General features: G+C 44.4%; 1 protein-coding gene across 1 annotated transcript in view; it reads right to left on the bottom strand.

Moving 5' to 3' along the window:
• LOC149343397 (calcitonin gene-related peptide type 1 receptor-like) overlaps positions 1 to 22233 on the bottom strand; it is a 31588-nt gene extending 9355 nt beyond the window's left edge. The window contains exons 1-13 of the mRNA XM_089546954.1: positions 22211 to 22233; positions 22001 to 22098; positions 20331 to 20441; positions 11191 to 11276; positions 10085 to 10241; positions 9877 to 9996; positions 7434 to 7540; positions 6919 to 7010; positions 6100 to 6226; positions 5833 to 5986; positions 3038 to 3104; positions 1790 to 1856; positions 453 to 538 (exon numbers count right to left, since the gene is read on the bottom strand). Of these exons, the coding sequence (XP_089403080.1) occupies positions 453 to 538; positions 1790 to 1856; positions 3038 to 3104; positions 5833 to 5986; positions 6100 to 6226; positions 6919 to 7010; positions 7434 to 7540; positions 9877 to 9996; positions 10085 to 10241; positions 11191 to 11276; positions 20331 to 20441; positions 22001 to 22098; positions 22211 to 22233 (1295 nt within the window). The remainder of the gene's footprint in view (positions 1 to 452; positions 539 to 1789; positions 1857 to 3037; positions 3105 to 5832; positions 5987 to 6099; positions 6227 to 6918; positions 7011 to 7433; positions 7541 to 9876; positions 9997 to 10084; positions 10242 to 11190; positions 11277 to 20330; positions 20442 to 22000; positions 22099 to 22210) is intronic.
• Positions 22234 to 24064: the final 1831 nt, after the last annotated feature.

The raw sequence follows: 24064 nt of genomic DNA on the forward strand, positions 1-24064 counted from the left end.
CGCCACGGAAGCAAGAGTTGCCTCTGGACACGAAAATACATGCATTGAAGCTGGCGGGTAAGAGTCAAACATTACCAAAAGATCAGCAAGGCACGCAACGAGAAATGAATGAGAATAGCAGTGTACTGTAGACACTACTAAGCTGTAATAGCTCCCGTGGCTTAAGTCTGCAAGTAACTTTTACCACGCATTGAATGACGACCATCGTGACACAAAAATATTTCAGGACGGCCTCATCAGAATCAGCAATAACATGTTGAACACAAAGTACCGATTGTTTAGCCATTTCCTTCTTTTTTTTTTGTTTCAGAATCAGCAATAACATGCTGATCTCCTTTTTTTTCAGTTTCAGCAACAACCTTACAGTTGTAATCACGCACGTTACTGAATTACTTAATAACCACTTGAAAACTATTTTTGCAAGGGTAGGTTAAGTGCATGTCTCTGCTTACCTTATGTTCTCACTGTCTGGAGAATCGACAGCTCGTAACTTCGTGACCAAAACTCGCACAATGTTCACCAGGAACGCAAAGCTTAACTGCGGGAAGCAAGCAGAATTGCACAAATCATGGTGTAGTTGCTTGTTATAAACAAAAATTGACAGACAATTACGACAGTTAGTTATGCAAAATTTGAGCGCAGCTCGTCACACGTCACCTGCCACCGCTGACAGGCAGCGTGTTACGCTGCTAGCCAAACTCCTGGTTTGCTCTGCTACTGCCTGTCAACACGTAACTTGTCACACTCCGTGTCAAGCCACCTGTCAGGTAGCGTGTTACGCCGGCGACGACGTCGACGACTACGACGCAGAATGCAAGAACGGGTGCCTAAGAGCTGCACTCTGACGTATTGAGGCTTGCCCGCCCCGCTAGAGTCAAACTTAAGCACTTTTTGATTAATTGTGCGCTATCTTAAGGAATTTTCCCAAAGTCAAGGTCAAAAACCTTGAGGAAAATGCTTTGTTATCGCCTTTCCTCAATTTTAAGCGAGTCAATACAAATTTATTACTTTCGGATGGATCTTACGCCTAAAGGAAAAGGTTGAAGGGGTGTGGGGGTGGGGTATAGGCAGTGAAAGATACCCAAGAGAAATCGCTCGCTATTAGCAGGAAGGAAAAAGAGCGAATAAATACCAGTCATAAAGGAAGCATACGCAGATTACAATTGTTTGCGTTCCGCTAGAGCAACAAATTGAACTTCACCGTGCGTCTGTTTGGCCACAAATGTATGTGGAGTACCATTCGGGGGGAGCACTTTGAACTAATGAACACAGGCGGCGTAGATAACAAGCACATACAGATTGAAGATTTCAGCTGTGAAGTATAGAGATCTAACCAAATGAAAATATACATAGGTTGTCTTTACTCGACTCTGCATTCCATTCACCTTGTTTCGTCAGAAAAGCCAATAATTTTTTTGTCATATGCATAAGTATCCTGCTGGTCTGTCAAGGTCTTACGTGTTTCCGCTTCACTGTAGCTGTCCTGATTGGAGTTGAAAGTCATCAATCAGTGTGTCTTTCCCGACTATCTCTACTCTCCGTGTGGACTCATTCAAGCAGGCCAGCACCAAAGAAGTGGAACCAACTAGCTCGGAAGCATTCTATTCTAAATGGAGAAAGCATGTGCCTAAATTCGTAAAGCACTGGAGATTAGCTGAACGAGCAAATTGTCTCTTTGTTCAGAGAGATGAAAGCAGCAAAATGCACTGCTTAATATTTTTCATAACATAGAAGTTTTCTCATTAAACCAAAAACATTTGAGAAATGGTTGTTTTAAGAGCCATCTTACCAATATTGAAAAGCAAACAGGGACGCTAAGTATATAAGTGTACCAGATGTCGTGCTCCACCCAGCACCTAAAAAGAAAGAAATAAACACCAGTGAAAGGCTTGCCGGCACTTTCTACTTAGAAGCTAGCAACAGGTTTAGCTGATTTAAGGGCGGTGCTGCATGTCACTACGATTCAGGATGATGGTCAACTCTCATTCTCTTTTTAAACGTGGTACGTTGCATTATTCATTTTGCAGCATTTGTTTTGTTTGCCACTTGCTAGTCGCCTACACGCTCTAATTGTACAACTGTACCAAGGCTAGAGTACAGTGAGTCGTCAACGCACAGAAAAAAATGTATCTTCTTAAACCCTCCGGTAACACGTGGAACCACAATCTTGCGATAACGAGGGCCGGTGGCGCTGATTCCTAACCGCTGTCTAAAATGAATGAGTGGCCTTAGAAATAAGATACCCTCGCGCTGTTTAGCTGCGAAATCCTTTTAATATATATAACCTCTGTGAAGACATCTCTCTCTAACTCTCTCTAACTGCCCGAGGAAAGCGCTCCACTTAGATTCTGCTGGCACAATAACACGTAGCTTGCACGCGGGCCAATCATTTGCGGCAGGCTTCGTGTATGCTGCCTTAATGTCACTGCGATTTCTAATCGGGCCCATTCCTGGCGGACCAGAATAGGTGTCGTAGAAAAATGCCGGGTTGGGACTGAGGAATGCCGGGCTGGGTGTGAGAAGTTAACGCATGATCGAATTTATTTAGGAAAATAAACTGAATTTGTTCCTCGTTAAATCCCTATTTATGCGAGTTCTCACCTGTAAATAGCGGCTCTTGACTGCTCAGGAGAGCCTAAGGTATTCGTCTATTTTACAGAACAAGACTACGGAGCGCGGGCTCGTAGCGAGCTGCTCCCGTGTGCTAACGGGTTTGTAAACGCGGGGACATGCTTTAGAACCAGTTATTTTCGAAGGATGTCTGCGACATTTTCCTAATATTGATAGCTGTTGATGGGCAAATGACAGATGTCGACAGCTGCCAGGCTCAAGTTTTCATACAATTCCTCTAACCTCCCGTCATCTACTTTTATTTGACTACCAACGTTTCACTGCTGAGATGAATGAAGTAAGAGAACGGAAATTCTTTAAAGGCATAACATGAGCTTGCAGAATCATGCGATAGGCGCATATGCTTAAGGAACTGACATGAATTGTAATGAAAAGAGGATACATAATAAGTAGTGTTGATGCTCACATCGTTGATGCATCAGGATCCAAGCCGCGTGCGACAGCGTAACTAACGGTGGGAACCAAAGGAAAACCTGCAAAAAAGTGGCCGTGTTATGAAGACAACTATGAATGGCTGTTCTCATGCGAGTGCTGTCATAAAATTGGCTTTCAGTTTGCTCCTAAACGCATCGCTACTCAATTTGTGAAAGGACGATAGGTGCAGACAACGTTCAGGGCATTAAAAAAGGAAACTAGATCAAAACTGTTTACGGCACAACTCGCGCATTATAATTGGTTCTCCAATCTATCGTTACTACCCCTGGACCCGGCACGAAATGCAGCCAGATCTACTGCCGTGCGTCACTCTATCACAACTAGTACTAATAGCCACTGATTCGGCATGTTAGAAGTGTGTCGCTGAGCACTGCAAGTACGGGTAGGAAGGCTACCACGCATTATGCGCCGGTCTTCATTACTTCAATCAAAAATTTTCTTTTTGCCTGGCAATCAAAAATTTATGTCGGTCTTTCCTTTGCGTCCAGTGAACGTCAAGAGAGCCAGAAAAACTTAAGGTCTTCTTAAGCACATTCTTAAAGAAGAAAATGTGGTAGCATTTGGAAGTAGACCCAACCCAGAAAATGGATTAAGGTGGATTGGTGGGGATTAGTGAGCGGACTAAGCGTTGATTTCTGGATATCAGTGGGTGGACTGAGTTAAATTTGTGGGGTTTAGGGAGAGGATTAACGATTATTAGTAGGTGGATTGAGGTGAAAGCGTGGGTGGGGTTGATACAGTTTCATTTGATAATATAATGGCAGGTAGTCGCACATGCTAGCCCACAGATTTTGAAATTTGGCGGCGCTGATGATGACACGACAATATCTACTAATCAGGGGATTTCGTTACGAAGAAACCGGTTGGTTTTCCGCAAGATGGCAACATAAATGCGATCGCAATAAAAAGAAGATTAAGCGATTCTTATCACGGCAGCTTTAAGGCTTCCCTTCAGCGGATAGCACAGCAGCACCTAAGGCATACGAGAAAATGTGGTTTGGTCGAAAAGGTGGTCACGACACGCACGGAGCAGTGCATGTGAGAAAGTTTGGTTTGGTTTTATTAGGGTTTAATTTCCAAAAGACACTCATGCTATGAGGGACGCCGTAGTGAAGGGTTCGAAAATTTCGGCCACCTGGGGTTCCTTAACGCGCAGGGATATCACACAGTGCACGGGCCTCTAAAATTTCGCCTCCATCGAAATTCGATCGCCGTGGCTGGGATCGAACTTTAGGGTCAGCAGCCGAGCGCCGTAACCACTGAGCCACCGCGGTGGCTCATTTGAAAAGTGATTAGAACATGAGGCGAATTGTGAATATGAGCTCATAACATGACTGAATCTGAGCATAGTGGTGTTCTGGGCCAGTTGGTAAAACATGTTTAAGGGAGGCGTAGCGCGAAAAAAGACAGGGACGAGAGAGACACAAGACACAGGACCAGTGCTAACTTACAACTGAAAAATATGAAGCGAATTTCCGAGCTCGAGGAACCAAACACGCATGCCCAGCAACAACTGATTAGATGAAGCGGAAAGATAAACCTGACCTAGCACGACTAGAACACGACCTAATCACCATGACGAGAGCTGGACAGCCCCGTGCCAAACCTACGAGCGGTGACGCGAAAGCGACTACTTAAAATTTAGAAAGATGGATTCCTTTTCAAGCATAACTACCGACGTTTCACTGATGCACTTATCTCTTCCCAGCTTATGAATGAATGAAGCCTCAAGAGCCTCCCTTGCTAGCTGTTCTTTAGATCGACCAAGAACATATCATAATGACTGAATCGTCATTATGATATGTAAGAAAGTAAAGTAAATCATTTGCACTGAAAAGAAAACTAAAGTGAGATGGAAATCAAGCCCATGCTCCTTGGATCCCGTGTCAGACACGCTACTCTTAGGGCACCGAGGCTCGTTCATTGTATTTGGTTAAAGGGAGGCTTTGTGTGTCTTTTCCTACAGTGTCCGTATCTGCGAAGTGACACGGAAAGAGAACCTCGGCCGCCGATGGGAGCCATTAGGGGCTTTAGAACAGGATAAGGGCATCTGCTAAGGGCATAAGAGACTAGTGGGTAGTCAGTGCAGAGGCCTAGGACAATAACCGTAGAGAGGGGCGCTGTTCTCCTGCGCCTGCGCACTGGAGCCCCCTGGCCACCTTTTACACAAGTGGCGCCTTGTGGGGAGCGGTGAAAACTCGCCTGCTACGGGTTGAAAACAAACGCACGTGGTAGACGCAGGCGCGATCCGCTTCCGCTAGCAGCCAGCTTCGCCTGTGAAGTGGCAAGTGTGTGCTTCACAGCTACCGCCATCAGTCGCATCGGCCGGTCACTAACATGAACTGCGCATGCGCAGTAGCAGATGGCGGTTTTCTTTTCAACCAATGGAGCTGGAGGATAAGAACTAGCGTCCGTCTCAAAAGGCTGATTCCCTTATGCGACTAACGACAGGGTCAACCTAATCTAAATGTCCTCTAACAATATCGCGTCATACCCTTAAGGCGGAACCGAAGTTCTCCCCGCATTTTTTTTTATCTTGGACAACTCTTTTGTGAAAAGCGTAATGATGAGACACAACCAATAGCCACGGGGGAATAAGGGAAGTGATGCTTGTGTTCGGGGCCAATGCTTCGACAGAGGATGCTTCATTTTATGGCTCTGTCTTTAAGTCTAAAAAAAAGCAGGGTGAGGCCCTTATGCCCTTCTAGCCATTATTTACTTACCGTGCTAACAATATGACCACCAAGCATAGCTGATGACACGTACCCCAACCGATGAGCAAGAACCACTTGAAGATCTTGTGCTCAGCGATGAATGCGAGCACTAGGAGCGTATGCAGGTACAGACCCTCGCAGAACATCCACAGGTAGTTGCACAGCAGAAAGTACTGCGTCAGCACGTGCAGAGCCTGGCACCACACCTATAAAGGAGCAATCAAGGTGTTTCCTCAATTTCTTTCCTTTCTTACCCAGTCCTAAATATAAGGAGCTGCCTTAATGATGGCGTTTTCAGGCCTCACTAATGCTCGCTCACCGGATTTTCTTCGATTACATGGGTTCCTGAGATGACTTGAACGTACCACAATATCCAGCAAAGGTTGCTAATTACGAATGATGCAAACAAGTTTTTATGTATGGTGATTCGTTTACAGCGAAGTGATCTGCAAAGAAAAAAGGGAAACAAGCTCTTGCTGACAAAAATTTACGCACTGTATACAACTGCATAAAAGTTTTCACGTGTCGGAAGGTATAATGCGCGGACCTGTTTTGTGGCATCAACGGCCGTCAAAACCCCTTAAGAGGCGGGGAGACAAGCTGGGGTTTCTAGTGATATATTTGGATTTTCAAATATCACCCAACTGCACATGTCGAGAGTTAAACCTGCGGTCTAAATACCTCTGACCAAAGTCGTATGTGCCACATAATACTGCGAAGAACGCGATGCAAAGCGCCCAAAATAACGCGACTATATGCCAATACGCCTGGAGCCGTGAACGCTGTGAAAATTTCACCACATTTCTTTGCCCTGAGACAAGTTCACTACAGAAGCCTTCCGTGATGTGATGTTTCACCTTGGGGAAGGCAAAACGTTTGCGGACATGTTCTGCGGGAATTTTTGGAGTTTTTGTAGCGCAATGTTTAAGAAGCTTTGTATTTAGAAAATCTTAAAAAGAAAACATTTAGTTTCCTTCCGCTTACGTCTGAACGCATTGCAAAATATCTTACAGCACTAAATCTAAGGATTATGTTATATTTTATCACTTAGCAATGTCATTCCTGTTTGCTACTGATCTTATGATTCAGAGAAATAAGCAAGATAAAGACAGCTAGAGTGACCTGTGAAACAACTCACCTAAAATTTATGAATATGAAGAGCGAAGAAATCAGCGCCACCAGTGATACTGCGTACCCAGCAACGTAAATTGAATTCACCAGATTTCGGTACTGCAAACGAGCAAACGTAATGCAAGTTGGAAAACGCGTGTTTCAGCATACGGGTTGCACTTGTGCCTACGTGCAGTATGCTTGTACGCACGAAAATTTCATGCTGTGATTCTGAAAAGCTTCATGCCCTGTCATATGCAACAAGTAGAGTACAAAAGCCGCGCAAGAGGCTCCAGTTTCTCAGCTAATGCTTTATAGAGAGCCAGTAGTGGACAAAGAATAGTCCTTTACCAAACTTGGTCATGGCTCCGGTAACATAAGGGGCCGGAAAATATGTCGGTAGCAACAGGAGGGATTCTTTTTTTGTTAGAAGCAGGACATATCTAGATTTCAAAATATTCTCATGGTGAATGAAGCGACAGTAAGAACTACGCCTGAAAATACCAAGACTTTTTGCATAGCAGTAAAATGTTTTGAACAGACCTGCAGATCGTGGGTGTCGACGCAAGCCGTGTAGTTGGACCACACATGTCCTGTGATAGGATGGCGGAACCAGGTTCCATTCGGTGTACACACCTTGTGCGCCTGTCCTAGGCATAGAAAAGCTTTTAAGGCACATGGCGATCAATCTCCTCGCTGTATTTTAAACAATGTTTCCTTTCGTAAATGTAACATTCCTATCGAATGCCAATGACGGTTCAATAAACCATGTCTATGATTGCCCTTAGATACAATGCAGCGTGCTTAGAAAAAAATAGCTTACCACTGAAAATTTTTGTAATCATGACGGTAGCGGGTGCAGTAATAAAGTATATCCTAATATTCTGTGAAGAAATTAGCACAAATACTACACGAGCGACAGAAGAAAGGAGAGACATAGAAAACGTTCACCAGAGGTAGCATTAGCCTCGTCTAGTGTTCGCACTAACTTATTCACGACATGCAAAACCAACTAGCAGCGACATGCTCTCCTGATCCAAATGTTTACTGGACGGTATAAGTGAGCCAGCGGGGCTAAAGTCTTCTCAATAGGTTTACCAATTTCGCCTGTATTAAGAAAGTACTGACGACAATCAGACTTGCTGGCATCTATAGCGCCAGTGATACTTCATAAGGAATTAGTTTCCACTTGCGTTTTGTTTGCGCTGGAGACCTCTTACACCTCATATCGGGTAAAGGGAAACACGGCGCTACATGTCTCTGCGTCACACTTTTGGCAATTTTCCTTTCCAACGACTTCATACTAGCCTCACAAGCTTCTTGGAACGTAATGCTTATGTTTAGGAGCAGTTAACAGAAGGTCCGAATTAGCTTTTCCGATTTTCTCATGCCCTTTTCTATTCTGAATCTCCGAATAAAAAATGCCGGCTCCGTATGGAAGACGTTGATATCAAGCGTTATCTGTTCGGTGGCGCCATCTATCGTCCATGCGAAGTATTGCCACGTGATTGGGCTACTTTTCAATACCTTACGGCGAGTGGGCGTCTACCGCCTTGAGGTCGGATCTTTTTGACCAATTTGGCCGAAAAAGCTTTTTGACTCTTTGGAGAGCCATTCTTTCTTACCTCAAGGCGGTACGTGCACGGTCGCCATGAGGTAAGAAATTGTGAGCTGCCGAGCGCTGAAAACATGGCCGTCATGTTAAGCTTAACGATAAGTAGATATTAACCTAATTAGATAATATTGGTGTCTAACCTATCCTACTCATCGGGCACTTTACGAATATCCATTATTTCGATCATGACATTATCGGTTAGTTAATTATAAGCAATTAAATATAAGTAAAACCATAACTAAATATTAAGTTCATTAGTTTATTTTGGTGTCTAACCTGTTCTACTCATGTAAAGGATTACAAATATCTAGTTCGTTTTATGATTCCTCATTAATTACTGAGTTAAAAGCGATTAAACATAGTCATGGGACGAGTTAACTAGGCGTCACAAAATCAATGACGTCACCAATCACCAATTAAATATACTAATGACGTCACCAATCAATCACCAATTGGTTTTCTATATTTATTTACTATGGGAGCAGCCATCTTGAATTCCTCGAAGAAAATTTCACGCCGAAGGGAGGTACTAGCAGACCCCAAGAAATCGAGAAACGTGATGAAAAACGCTCTGCGAAGGAAGTTTTTCGGCGCTTGAAATCTATACAGGATTGCTGTTTTTATAACAGTTAGAAGCCATCTGCGAATCCCAGAATTACCTTTTGAGAATTTCAGCACAATTTTCTGCGAATCACAGAAAACCAAAGCGTGAAGGCCCGCAGCTGAATGGAAACGTGTCGCCATTGCATAAACTATATTATTAAACTAAAAATGTGAGCATTCGTGATAAACACATTTTTCTCTCTCCTCTGTACAAGCCAGACGGAAGTACATCAGCAAGGCTCATGTCTCTGATAGCAGCATGTAATAGCGCTTCGGGTCTGTGGTGCTACACTCCTAGCTTTCCGGTACGGCGAACATGGCATGCGCACATGTAGTCCACAAGTTTGATGAAAAAATTACCGGGGGTTTGAATTAGCAACTCAACTGAAGTAAATTAACAAAAAAACATCTGCTCGCATACCAGGCAAAACATCTGGAAGCAGGGAGAGCAACGCGTGATCAAGAAGTCTGGAAAAAATAAACCTATGGCGCTTGCAAAGTGCATGCGCGTGGTAATAACATTGCCTGAGGAAAAAATAACTTTGCTTAATAACACTGCCCATTAAAAGGAATGCACATTTCATTTGCATGGTTCATAATTCACTGCACTGGAGAGGAACGTTAAGAGGACAGCAAAATAACTTCGAATTGGGACGCAGCTTTTCCTAGAACCGGCTTGCTATGAGCAGATACACTTTATGCAAATCTGCATCTTCATAAAACCTCGTTTCGCACACTGCAGAAAAACCAGTTAGACAACAAACTTACTGTAGGATACGAATCCAGCCACGAATTGCGGGCAAGGCGCATACGCCGTGCTGCCTCGCAAGGTATCATTCCAGCAGCTCCAACCATCCCATGCCCCGGGACAGACGGATTCATTGGAAGCTGCATAAAATGAGGGTTGCTTGCATTCTTCGTTTACTGCCGCCGTTAGAGGCTTCAATAGACAAAAATTTGCGCTGCAGGCCTGTACCTGAATGTGGTTTGAGCAAGACGTTCTCGAGGCAGTCCTTGAAGCGGTTGATTTTATCTTCCCTGATATCTTCCTCTCCGCTCTGCATGCTTTCCTCCCAGGGAGCATCTTCGCCGATGTCTTCGGCAATTTTGTTCAAGAGTTCTAACCTGAAATCCTGGGATAACCAGAAGAGTTCAAACTAAAATAAACCGCTTACGTTCATACTGTCTGCATGTCTCTGCCTCCAGCGTGCATGTCTCAGCCTCCTTTTTCTTCCTCTCATGTCAACCCTTCCATTGCCTTCCCTGATTTTCAAAATTTATTTATTATTTTATTTTCTCTCTTTTGGTCAGTGCAAAATTGAACCATTACGTAAGTCGCATTCGAATTTGCACATACAGCCATCGCCCCGTCTTCGATCTCCCAGCTAACAGGTCCCCTGTCATTGCGTCGTCCAATCTGTCAGCCTATATCCTATTACTACTCCTTTTCCTCTATAAATGCTCCTCTTTCCAGCTCCTCTTTCCAGCAAGATGCGGGCTCGATCCCGGCCACGGCGGCTGAATTTCGATGAAGGCAAAATTCTAGAGGCCCGTGTGCTGTGCGATGTCAGTGCACGTTAAAGAACCCCAGGCGATCGAAATTTCCGGAGTCCTTCACTACGGCGTCTGTCATAGCCTGAGTTGCTTTGGGACGTTAAAACCAATAAACCAACCAACCAATCTTTCCAGCAGTTCATCGTCTGTGTCTTGGCCACTCCCCCGTAGTGGGTATGTGCCATTTTATTTGAGGCCAACCAACCAACCTTCCCTTCGTGATATTTATCTCTGCCCTAGCTGAATTACCACTCTTTCTGCAACACCCTTCTTTCAATTTTCTTTGGTATACTGAAAAACTCTGGGAAAGGTTTTCTTGAACACCAAAATTTCGCGAATTTCTGAGATGACTGAATGCACCAATTCTGTGGGATTACGATGCATGAACCGGAAAAAAGCTGTTTTTTGTGTCTCTTCGAAATCCTTAGTGTGGTCAATGGCTCATGCAAGCGGAGATTGCTAACAAACGAGGTACTAAACAATACGGCTGACATTTGGTCAAGAAAAGATGTTTCCCAAGATGCTTACCAAAAACGGCGACCTGGTACAAGCACTGTAGTCTCCTGTTTCACCATCCCAAGACCCATTTATTAGGCAGTGGTATTTTGCCGTCGCTGTTCAGAGAAAAGAAAAAGTAGGCTGAGCAGAAAGTCAAGTTGAAGATTACACGCTTGTTTCTGTAAGGAGTAGTACTCAGGCCCTGAACGCGCCTTTTATACAATGTGCATATATTGACAGTGTTGCTGAGGAAAATTACTTTTATTTCACAATGTATCTAAAGCGAGTACTTGCCTATGTCATTCATTCTGTGGAGGATTGCTCCCTCGAAGTTTCCAGCACAGGCGATGTTTTTTTTTTGGTGGTTCCATGTGCTGTAGCGTTTCTTAAAGTTATAGTTTCGAAATAAACGATTCGATGCCCTCGTGACAACGTAGCAAAAAAAACGAGTCCTACCCATAATTATTAAATTTTAAACTTAATTGCCTGCGAAAGAACACTGTCATGCCCTTACCGAAAGTTAATACGTTTTGATATGCGGGGAGATATTCATATTTTATTTTAAACACATTTCTATGAATGAATGCTTTAAAACAATGTAGGAAATAAGCTGGTCACGTTTCTTGTTCGGTATTCGAAATGCATTGTTAAATTTAAAAAAGAATACCTAATCTGAAAACATGCTTCGAGCACTTTTCCAATTCGCGAAAAAGTATATATGCGATTTTGGCATGTTGGTAATAGCTTAAAAATGCACTTTCACAAATATGAAACCCATTGGTCTAAAGCATACTTCAATTTTTAATGGGCAGTACACGAAAACATATTTTAAGCGCGCTTCAAGCTGCCATAGTGCAATCTAGTGCTGCTATTCTAGTGTTTCGGGAAACAGTCAGAACACTTAGTTTTCTGTTGTCCTTTTATTTATCTTAATTTCTAGCAAGGATATAGCCACCACTTATTCACCTTAAGTGTGGAGAGTGCGGTAGCAATAGACCGGCAAGTGCGTCTTGGGCACCTCCGGGACCGAACCTGCCAGCGAAAAGGGCCCCGATGGGCGGGACCTGCTACTTCCATCGACGTCCTTGTATGCGTTGGTTGACAATTCGACTCCTGACCGATGCATGGCGAAAGTTGCGACTAGCACTTCGAATCTAGGTCATACACAGATGCTAACGCAATCAGTTCCGCACTTGGGCGACAGTTTGGGTGCCCACAGTGTTTGCGCCAGAAACGCCGCACCGCAAGGTATGAGGGTATTGTTTGCTTGGTATCTATCACTTCTAGAAAGGCAGCTATGGAGGACAACGGACGAGGGCAAAAAGTGGACACAACGGGCATCGGGTAATATGATGTGTCCCCTATCGGGGTTTGTATACAGGGTGTTTAACCTCAGATTTTCAACAATTTGTACAAATAGGCTTTTTGAGTTAGACGAGCGATTTTTGGCAAAGGATTGTCACCGGTGCAGTAGATCAGAATACAAGTAAGATATGCGAATCAGCAGGCTGTTTACCTTACAATGAATTGAATAGCTAACTTTGTAACTTTTATTGTTAGACTCCTTAGACTTCCAGAGCAACATTTACATCAATTATTAGAATTTCGAAAATACGGTCACCCTTGTCGGTGTGGGCCAACAAATTTCGGCAAGCTACTTCGGCAAGTTACTTGCTCTGCAGAGGTTGCTTTGCCAACAGTTTTCACAGATTTTGATTCACTATGCCAATTCGTGCAGCAGCTCGAATGTTACATCGCTAAAATTTTTCACTAATTCTATGTACCACACACAAAGCGCATCAGGCGTCTAGCCTCTGCACCATTGAGGACCAGTGTTTTGGAAGCTAATTGTGTGATTTTATTCACTTAAAGAGGAAACAACGGAAACATGGAAGGATACGGAAGAAGTTGTGACTAAGTTTGTAACCAAAAACTTAGGCATTTCAGTTGGCGAAATTGAACGTGCCCACAGAATAGGACAGCAAAGGCAGGACAGCATCCGCCCAATAATTGTGAAGTTCTTAAGTTTCAAAGACAAGACAAACATTCTCAAAAATGCATCCAAATTAAAAGATCTCGACTCCGCTTCCGTTTGGATAGAGGAAGATTTCTCGCCTAGGATGCAGTTTATTCGGAAACAGCTCAGAGACTTCGCCCGAAATACTATAAATCCTGGGGAAAAGTATAAGCTCTTATTTGATAAGCTCCTTCTCAATAACACACTGTATTCGTTTAACTCCGCCACTAAAGAAGTGATTGCCCTCCCCAAGCGCGACTCTAAAGAAGTGGCTGCTGTCCCCAAAAGCGGCACTAGTGAAATGACCACTCCTGAACATGACGCAACCACTGAGGACCACTGACTACAAAATAAACCCATAAATTCAGCATTGTCAATTTTAGTGTCAAACTTCCGCAGCCTCCTTCCAAAACAAGATAATGTGTGTTCTTATGTTGAAGCATGCTCAGCCGACCTTGTGCTGGGCACAGAGACCTGGTTATCTCCCGATATTGCTGATTCTGAACTATCTTTGTCCAGCCATTTTTCATTATTTAGAAAAGATCGCATTACCTCGCACGGTGGCGGGGTGTTGATCGCTGTAAGGAAAGGCCTGCAAGCCTATGTTGTTGATACAGGATCGTGTCTGGAAATTTTATGGGTTGCATTGCGTCTATCACCATCAGTAACTTGTGCCGTTGGGGTCTGCTATCGCCCACCTGATTCGCACGAGGAATTCCCTGAAAACCTAAATGAATCTCTAACTTACGTGCAGAACAAATTTCCACGCTCGCCAATATTCCTGGCAGGTGATTTCAATTATCCGCATATTGATTGGCAGACATGCAGCCCCCTTCACGGCATAAGAAAGCGTGAATGCCAGAATTTTCTGGATGTGCTCTCACTTTTTGATCTGCATCAACTAGTTTCCATACCTACGCGTGGTGATTCACTTTTAGATCTTGTTCTGACAACGGAACCCGACAAGGCAACTGTAAGCGTGCTCGATGGTGTCAGTGACCACAGTATTTTGCAGTGCGATTTCACAGTAGCCTGGAATAAACCAGAAAAGGCAAAGAAAGTTATATTTGACTATGCCAGGGCAAATGTTGATATGCTGCTCAATGAACTATCATCATTTTCTGCCGATGTTTTTCATTCTTTCAGTTCACGGGATGCCAATGAAAACTGGTCTCTCATTCGCGATAAACTAACTTTGTTAAAAGATAAGTACGTGCCCAAAGTCACCATCACCACATCTACAGAAAGCACATGGTTCACAAGGAGCGTCAAAAGATGTATAAAGAAAAAGAAAAGGTTGTTCGCGAAATATAAAGTGTCAGGATCTGCGCGCGATTGGAATCAATACCGCACACATGCGCAACTGTGCAAAACTGAAATTGAAGACGCGAAAGACAAGTTTTATAACCATGACATTTCGCATCTGTTAAAGAACAATCCTAAAAAGTTTTGGCGAGTTGTTAATCCAAATTACAGTTCCAACTCCTCAGTGTCAATAACTAAAGAAGGCAAGCTCCTTACCTCCCCTGAGGTAGCAGAGGAATTTAACCAATTTTTTTGCTCAGTGTTCACAGACGAGAGCCCTTTACCTTCTGACCTGACATTTACAAAGCTGCATTCAACTATGCCCGACATACCTGTCACGCCAGAGGGCGTATCCTCTGCCATAGACCGTCTACCCGCTAACTCCGCACCCGGCCTCGATGGGATATGTCCTGAATTACTCAAAATAGCAAAACCTGCAATATGCCCCATCTTAGCTGCTATCTTTCAGCAATCCATTGACACAGGTTGTGTTCCAAAGGACTGGAAAATTGCACGTGTCATTCCCGTTTTTAAATCTGGCGATGCTTCTAACCCTTCAAATTACAGGCCCATTTCGTTAACTAACATCAGCTGCAAGTTGCTCGAGCACATACTCTCATCTGCCATCATGGGTTACCTGGTACAGCATAACTTCTTTTTTGTCAATCAGCACGGCTTCTTACACGGTCGATCTTGCGGAACACAGCTGTTTGAACTGATCACTGACCTTCATCACGCTGTTCATGCTCACTCTATAATAGACGCCGTATTCGTAGATTTCGCCAAAGCATTCTATAAAGTCCCACACATACGTCTAATAAATAAACTTGAGAATCTGAACTTAAATCCTAAAATTATTTCTTGGATCAAGAGTTTTTTGGCCAGTCGGTATCAAACAGTCTTTGTTAATGGGCATTCATCGTCCCTCTCCCCCGTTAAATCTGGAGTACCGCAAGGGTCTGTACTCGGACCTATCTTGTTCTTAGTTTATATTAATGATATAAGTAACAACCTAAATTCCACGGTCAGATTCTTTGCAGATGATTGCGTGATATACAGACAGATTACTGATCCTTCCGACTCTACTCGTCTACAATCAGACCTTAACAAAATTAATGACTGGTGCACACAATGGCAAATGGAGATTAACACCTCAAAAACAAAAGTTGTTAGATTTACCACAATATCTAGCGCCGAACCTTGTCGTTACAATTTGAACAATGTGCGAGTAGAATCGGCACCCATCATAAAATATTTAGGTTTGCATTTAGCAGCAGACCTCTCATGGAACAGGCACATCGATACAGTTATTAACAAAGCTTCCAAAACACTCGGCTTCCTCAGACGTAACCTGCGTTTAGCTAATCCAGGCACAAAGCTATTAGCATACACTACATTAGTTCGCTCGAAATTGGATTACGCCTCTTTGATCTGGAACCCCCATCAAGCATACCTAGTAACAAAATTGGAGTCCCTGCAAAATAAAGCCGCCCGGTTCATATCGAAGAACTACTCTCGATCAGCGAGTGTAACTGAAATAAAAAAAGCTCTAAATTTACCTCTTCTCGAAAAACGGAGAATGGTTTCCATACTGTCATTTTTCTACAAATTATATCACAGTCATTCTTCCTTTGCTTCGTACCATATCAAGCCGGCTCATCGGATATTCCCACGCATTGATCACCAACTGAAAGTAGAACCCATTTTTGCTAGAACTAATCTCTTCTTTCATTCGCCTCTCCTCATCGCCATCCGTCAATGGAATCTGCTCCCTGGCACCATTGCGTCTGCCAATGATTACGAAGCGTTTGTAACCGCTCTAAAACGTCACTTCGAGCTGTAACCTTCATATTTTTGCATTCTTGTTGAAGCACTGCTTTTGAAGGAAACCTGAGTGTTCTTTGTCATGTGCCTTTATATTTTGAGTGTTTGATGCTTTTCAACAATGTGTTCCCGGCCAACGAATTTTGTACTCATCGGAAATTTTTTCTGTTGTTCCCCCCTATGTAATGCCCGCTCGGGCCTTTAGGGTATTTGAATAAATAAATAAATAAATAAATTAATTAATTAATATAAGCATATTTGCAGTGAATGAAGATAGGCCACAATATCATGAAAAATAGCCGGTTTCTTGGAACATTTATTAGTGCTTGATCTGACCCCTGTTTTGGTAAGAATAACTCATATATGCAATATGAGAAAAGCCAACCGCCACAGAAACCAAAGGAGACAGGGGATATTTTTAATTAATTTATTTATTTTGTGCTGTTCGATTGAGAATATTACCGAATATGCTATCGCTTAAAGATAATTGATTAGAAAAACAGAAGAAAAAACAACCACATGCCGCCGGTGGGATCCGAACCCACGACCTCCGAATTACGCGTCCGGTGCTCTACCGCTGAGCTACGGCGACGGCTGTCAAATCTGCTGCTTTCGGGGGTATTTATGTTTACGAATAACCTAACCTTGAGAGTGTTCATCAGCGCCACCCACGTTCATAAGCGGCGGACGTATCACGTCCTAGGTTACCGCAGATGTGACGTAGAACGTCATCGAATGACGAAGGTGGAAGCTGTGTGAGAACCCTCTTATGCTTCCTGTGGCGTCAAGGCTGCCAGAACCGAGGCCCTCGCTAAGCAATTAAACAAACAAGGGAAGGGGAATGAGGGGCTCGTTATAAATATGAGAAAAGCCAACACCCACAGAAACCAAAGGAGACAGGGGATACTTTTAATTAATTTATTTATTTTGTGCTGTTCGATTGAGAATATTACTGAATATGTTATCGCTCAAAGCTAATTGATTAGAAAAGCAGAAGAAAAAACATCCCCTCTCTTCCTTGGTTTCTGTGGCTGTTGGCTTTTCTCATATTTATAACGAGCCCCTCATTCCCCTTCCCTTGTTTGCTTAATTGCTTAGCGAGGGCCTCGGTTCTGGCAGCCTTGACGCCATAGGAAGCATAAGAGGGTTCTCACACAACTTCCACCCTCGTCATTCGATGACGTTCTACGTCACATCTGCGGTAACTTAGGACGTGATACGTCCGCCGCTTAAGAACGTGGGTGGCGCTGATGAACACTCCAAGGTTAGGTTATTCGTAAACATAAATACCCCCGAAAGCAGCAGATTTGACAGCCGTCGCCGTAGCTGAGCGGTAGAGCACCGGACGCGTAATTCGGAGGTCGTGGGTTCGGATCCCACCGGCGGCATGAGGTTGTTTTTTCTTCTGGTTTTCTAATCAATTAGCTTTAAGCGATAACATATTCAGTAATATTCTCAATCGAACAGCACAAAATAAATAAATTAATTAAAAATATCCCCTGTCTCCCTTGGTTTCTGTGGCTGTTGGCTTTTCTCATAATAATAATAATAATAATAATAATAATACTTTATTGCGCCAAATATTTAAAAAAATGTACAGAAATCCGGCCTGCCAAAGCCTCATAGGGCTTGAGTGGCAGAGCCCGACAGGCAGCGGAACCGCGCAGATATACACATAGGCAAAAAAAACACACATTCAAAATAACGGACATCAAATTAGTATGATGGTGAGAACAAAATAGACACAATTGTTGCATGAAAGAAAAAAAAATCCTCATCAGATTAAATTGCAAGGAAGAAAAACCAAAGTGGAATGACAATACCTCAGATCAATGCAATAAATACAGCAGTAACCAATGAAATCACAAGATTTATTTAACAGGTGGTAAAGCACATGCATGATGTCGTAAACCCTCTAATTAATGTATCGCAGCATCTTTTTTATTTTGTATTTAGTTTTTGCCCGGCGAACACTTGGATGTAACCTGTTAAAGTGAAAGGGAACGTAATAATCTCTTACACGCCTTCCATATCTTGTAGACCGTCGGGGAATACAAAAAGGTTCCTTCGGTCGAAGAGACCGTGTGGGAACATACGGAATCTTATAGTCACTAAGCCAAAAATGTTTCAGGACGATCGTTTCCATCAAAAGGCGATCAAAATCAGGTAGAGAAAATACCTTAAAGAGATCAGAATCGGAGGGAAGGCCTAAATCATAGCCGATATTTTTTAATAAAGATCGTAGGAAAGAATCAATCCTGCACTTCCAGCGAACTGCACAGTGACCATAAATCGTTATGCCATAGCGCAGTATGCTATAACCAAGGGCGTTTACGATAACTTTGCGTATTGAAAGCGGCATGTAGTACCTGATGTTGTAAAGCACACAGGAGACGGTTCGGAGCTTTTTACAAACGTGGGACAAGTGATCATTCCATGAAAGAGCACTGTCAAAGTATAATCCTACGTATTTCACTGTATTTGTATAGCTCAAGGGTACACATTGACATTGGGAACAATCAGATCCGTGCAAGAAAAGGTGATTGTTTAAATCTACCTTCTTCATCGGGCTGTGAAAGCATATAAGCTGAGTCTTAGAGCTGTTAACTTTAATTAGGTTGTTTGAGAACCAGTCCATATAAATTATTGCTGCAGCTTGAAGAGAAGAAATTGAGTCAGAGTAGTTCGGTGACTGGGTTACAAGTACAGTATCGTCAGCGTACTGGTACAGGCCTACAGGAACAAAGTTTGAAAGGTCATTCACGTAGACGTTAAATAACAGGGGACTAATTATAGAACCTTGCGGAACGCCAGCTTTAATTAACAAAGAAGCGCTCTTTGCCCGGCCAATGGAGACATATTGCGTTCTCTGCAGTAAAAAATTTTCCAAAAGCGAAAGAAACACTCCACGGAAGCCTAACCTGGACAGTTTACACAATAACACACTGTGACACACGCTGTCAAAAGCCTTGCTGACATCCAGAAACAGTGCACACACCACTTGGTTACGTTCAAAAGATCGATTTAACATGTCAGAAAAATCCTCCAAAAGCATTTCCGTCCCTTTACCTTGTACAAAACCATATTGACACGGTGACAGGATTTTGTGCTTATCTAAAAAACTTGTCATTGTAAACAGCAGATGTTTTTCTAATATTTGAGTCAAACAGGGCAAGACTGAAATAGGACGATAATTCTCATACCTATTACGGGCACCACCTTTGTGAATTGGGGTAACTATAGCCGCTTTCATGTTCACCGGGATCATGCCGCTTGAGATAATGCTGTTGAACAGCGACAGCAACACGCCTTTAAGTATATCGAACAAGGCTCGCAAATCATCAACTGAAATGCCATCTATTCCCACAGATCTATTGCGTTTAAGACCAAAAATAATTGAACATAGGTCATCCTCACTTAGCAAAGGTAGGTGTGCAGATTCAACTGTGCTGTTCTTCAGAGTACAAAATAAGGGATTCCGTTGCGCACTGCCCGAAACTTGCGAGAAGAACCTGTTGAATTCATTAGCTATTTTTTCTTCATCAGTGCCGAAATACGACACAAAATCTTTGCCATCATTGCCACGCCTTTTGACACCTCGTAGATTGTTAATCAAAGACCACGTTTTTCTAGTATCAGAGCCTGCATTCTTGAACTTGTTACGAAAATGTACTCTTTTAGCCTGCCGAATCATTGCGTTTACTTTATTTCTTGCAACCTTAAACTTGGACCGTAGCAGGATAGATGCAGGCGCCCTTTTCGACTGGGCCCAGAGCAAGTCTTTTTCTTTTATAGCTGATAGTATATTTAAGGTCATCCATGAGTTTTCTTTATTGCGCTGCCTGATTTCAACCACGCGAGTAGCCGCTTTCTTAAACTCTTGTAGTAGCTCAACAAGCTTATCATAAATGCAGTATATGCAGTAGAAGTTATTAGGTGGACAGAGTTTACATTTCAGCGTTTGACAGTTTCCACTATAGATAATTAGCGCTCTCTTTTGGAGTGAAAGATAAATGACACTCACCTGAAGAATTTACTTCACCGGCAAGAAGGTCTGGACACGGCAACCAAGCCGAAGCTCCAGGCTCTGTCGGACGCCAACAGTGCCATCCGTCGAACCTCCAGCCACAGCCACCTACCGGGTTCGGCGAAGAGACTCTCAGGCGAACTTCGTAGGTTGTTTCACATTGCAGAATATACTGTGTATGCCAGTACGGAATATTGGGCCATCTTTGTGGGCTAAGCTTTTTCTATATGAAACCGAGATATCCAGAGGAGCCCCGGCGGTGCACTGTGCGAGTGACAGCACATAGGTTGTTTGCAAATACATTGACTTTCATGAGGTAAGTCTGCGGAGGACGAATATCGTTACTGAAGTTGCGCGCTTGTTTTCTACCTCAGATTAATCTTTTGGCCGGCGAACAGTACCAAACACGCCGTTGTTGGGGATACGCTACTTCTAGGTCAAAATGCTTTCAAGAACGTGGAGATGCGAGTGGCTTACAGAAAAATCAGGAAAAGACTAAAAAAGAAGAGGACGGCTTTGCTAACCAGATGGTGACGCACCCTCCTCCAGATTCTGACAAAATGGAGCGCAAGGTCGCGCTCAAAATTGATCGTTTTCCCCACAGCCGTATAAAGTTTTATTGTGATAAAACTTCATATCTTTCTTTGCTTATCCAGCGTACCAAATCTACGCAACGTCCTGGCGAATTTTGGTTGCACGTGCAAAGGTGCACGTGTCCTAAATGTATAAGACGCTGTTTTAGTCTACATTTGCCGAATAATTACCACAGTTGACGCAGACAAAAAGTTGAAGCCCTGAAAATGTGTTTGGTGGTGATGATAGTGATGATAGTGAAGTTTTATGGTGCAAAGGCATCTGCAGGCAAAGCGCGCCATGCCAGAAGGAATTCTCGTTTGCTCTAGGTGGGGTAAAAGACCCATTTCCTAAGCATTTCACCCTGATTAAACCTTGTACCCATTGTATCATCGGTGGGTACCCGGTGGCTCTGGGAATCGAACCCCGCACCTTCCGCACGCGAGGCGGACGATCAATCACTAGGCCACCGCTGCGATGGAAATGTGTTTCGAACGATCTGGGAATTTAAAGAGGACACTAGGCGCAAACTAAGGTGGCATGTATCGATACATGAAAGTGTTTTAAGGACACGGTCCATTTGAAATAAAAATCAAAAATCAAGTCTAAAGAAATTCCAAAAAATGAAATACAGCCACCGGCACCAGTGGCCGTTCGCACAAGCAAACTGGAATATCCTCAAGGTTCTTTATTTCTTATTTTAAATGATTGGAAAAGCCAATAGAGTGCGCCACACCACCATTCGCATTTAGAGTTTCTGAGGATGGTCATCAAAATTTCAACTGAGTGGAAGGCAAAAAAAATCTGTTCTAATTTGAAATCCAATTTCTCTGAGGATTAAATGCATCTTTCGAAACCGAAAAGAAACCATACAGGCACCAGCAGCCAAAAACTGATTTTTAATAGATCAAAAATAGGCTGGACATAACATCAGTGTTTGTTTAAATGACACTTTATTATCATCACAGCGTCATTAACACTTCTAAATAAAGACCGTCTTGTCGGGCAAAGTAACAGTCCTCCTTAAGCGCGTGGACTTTGCCTACGTCGGCGCCAATTATGTTGCAGTGTTTTTGTTGTTGAAACGAACTTACTTGTGCTGTTCTCGCCAGCTTGAAGAGGAGATCCCTTTCCACATTCGTAAAGCGCCTTCAGCTGCGCGAATGCTCTCTCGGTGCTTGGGTTGCGTGCGCTGAACGCACACCAGGGCAGCAGCCAGGCCCACGCCAGCTGGAAGGTGCAGCGTAAAAAGGACAAAGTACATACTCAAAAAAAAGCACACCGCGGCTTATTTTCTTTCTTACCGTATAAAGCCTTGAGGACGCATAGGAAGACAAGGACAAAACAATTTTATCCACAAGTGCGAGTTTTCTGGTTGACTTTATGGTAGAGTTGAGAATGAATTTCGGATAAGATACTCCAAGAGGAAATCTGGTAAGAAAAATTGGCAGTGGCTTAGCTCGGCTATGCCAAGATAGTAGTAGTAGTAGTAGTAAAAGACTTTTATTCGACCATAATTTATAGGCCGAGCATGTCGACCGCCTGGGCGACCAGAAGCCGCTGGTCTTCCCCTTCAGCGCCAAGCCAGTCGAGCCAGGAGGTGATCGATAGAGAGGGTTGGGGGGAAGGAACCCGACTGCTGAGCAGCCGGGCAATAGAAGAGACAAAAGTTCTTTTAAATGGGCCAGGTCCGCATAGATACAGGGGCAGTTGGGACAGGAAGGGTCCGATCGATAGCAATAGAGAAAGAGGCGGGACGGGGTGATAACTGCATTCATTTGGATGTTCGGAAGAAGGCGAGACTGCGGCACAGTGAGTGATGGATGAGGGGGAGGGTAAAGGCGTTTGTAGAGGCGGAGCTCAAGGTCGACCTCTTTTATGGTGCGGCGAAGGGTGAATCTCCCGCCGTCCTCCAAGGGCTTGGGCCACGGGATCAACGGTGCCCGGAAAAGTGTGTCGCGGGCGAGGTGATGTTCCAGCTCATTGCCGTCAATCCCTGAATGCCGAGGGACCCAGCGGAGGAAAACGATGGAAGGCTGCAGTGCGGAGACCGCTCGTTCGACCTCCTGTTGGAGAGAAGGGGTCAGGGTGCGTTTCTGTATGTGGTGCAGAGCGGCTTGTGAGTCTGAATAGACTGTGTACTCTTGGAGAGAGGGAAGGAGGGCAAATGACTGGAGGGCATGCGCAATGGCGAGGACCCCGAGGGAGAATGCGTCTGGAGGGTGTAGATACGGCCCACTGGTGTGGGTTTCAGCAGCGGAGAGGTGGGGATGGTAAGGCGCAGCCGCAGGAACCTCGAGGAGCCACTAAGGAGGCATCCGTGTAGGCTACACCCTGGAGGAGAATGGTGCTGCGCGGCCGCATGACGACGGCCGGAGTGCAGGACGGTGTTATGCCGGGAAACCCGCCCAGATTCCAAATCTGCAGGCCGCAAACTTTCTCCTGCGAACGTCCCTTTGACAAGCCCTGGTGCTGCGCCGCAAGGCAACGTGCCCTAACGCTCCCTTGACAAGCCACGATGCTGCGCCGTAAGTCAGCAGGGTCTTAAGGAGAAGCATCGGCGAGCAGCGTGCCTGGACACGTCGCTGGGTGCCAGACTACGAGGCGACCGTTTCCCTTTCCCCAGGGTGTCACAGCGCGCGGCAAAATTTGAAGCGGGTGGCCGGCGCGGTCGCTGGTTGGTCCTTTCGGGCTGCCGTCGAGTGCTGCCTTTGGATTGGCCAGTTCTGAGGGGCCGCCGTTCCTCAGGCTATATAAGCTCCACCGCTGCCGCCTGAGGCAGTACCCCTCCCACCCCGCCCGGACCAGGGCCACCTTTACACGGTACAGCTCTCCCTCCCCGGATCCCGTACCAAAAGCAACACTCCACCATCTGGCCTCCGTCAAGAAGTGGCCGCACTCGAGCACGACCAGCCTGCCGGAGCAGTCCATCTCTATACTGACGGCTCTGTCGTGCCTGGGCCCTGCCCGTCTGCCGCAGCAGCCTGCACTGCCCCCTCCCTCGGCTCCAGCAGAAAGTCCAGGCTACCTTTCGTCGCTTCTTCGACCACAGCGGAACTGGCAGCCATACACCTGGCAGCCGATATCCTTATGGACACACTGGAAGTCCGTGTTGCGGCAGTCTGGACTGACTCCAAAACTGCCCTTCAAACTTCTCC

Source organism: Amblyomma mixtum, chromosome 5 (genome assembly GCF_055824585.1).
Source record: "Amblyomma mixtum isolate Tamu chromosome 5, ASM5582458v1, whole genome shotgun sequence".
Taxonomy (NCBI): domain Eukaryota; kingdom Metazoa; phylum Arthropoda; class Arachnida; order Ixodida; family Ixodidae; genus Amblyomma; species Amblyomma mixtum.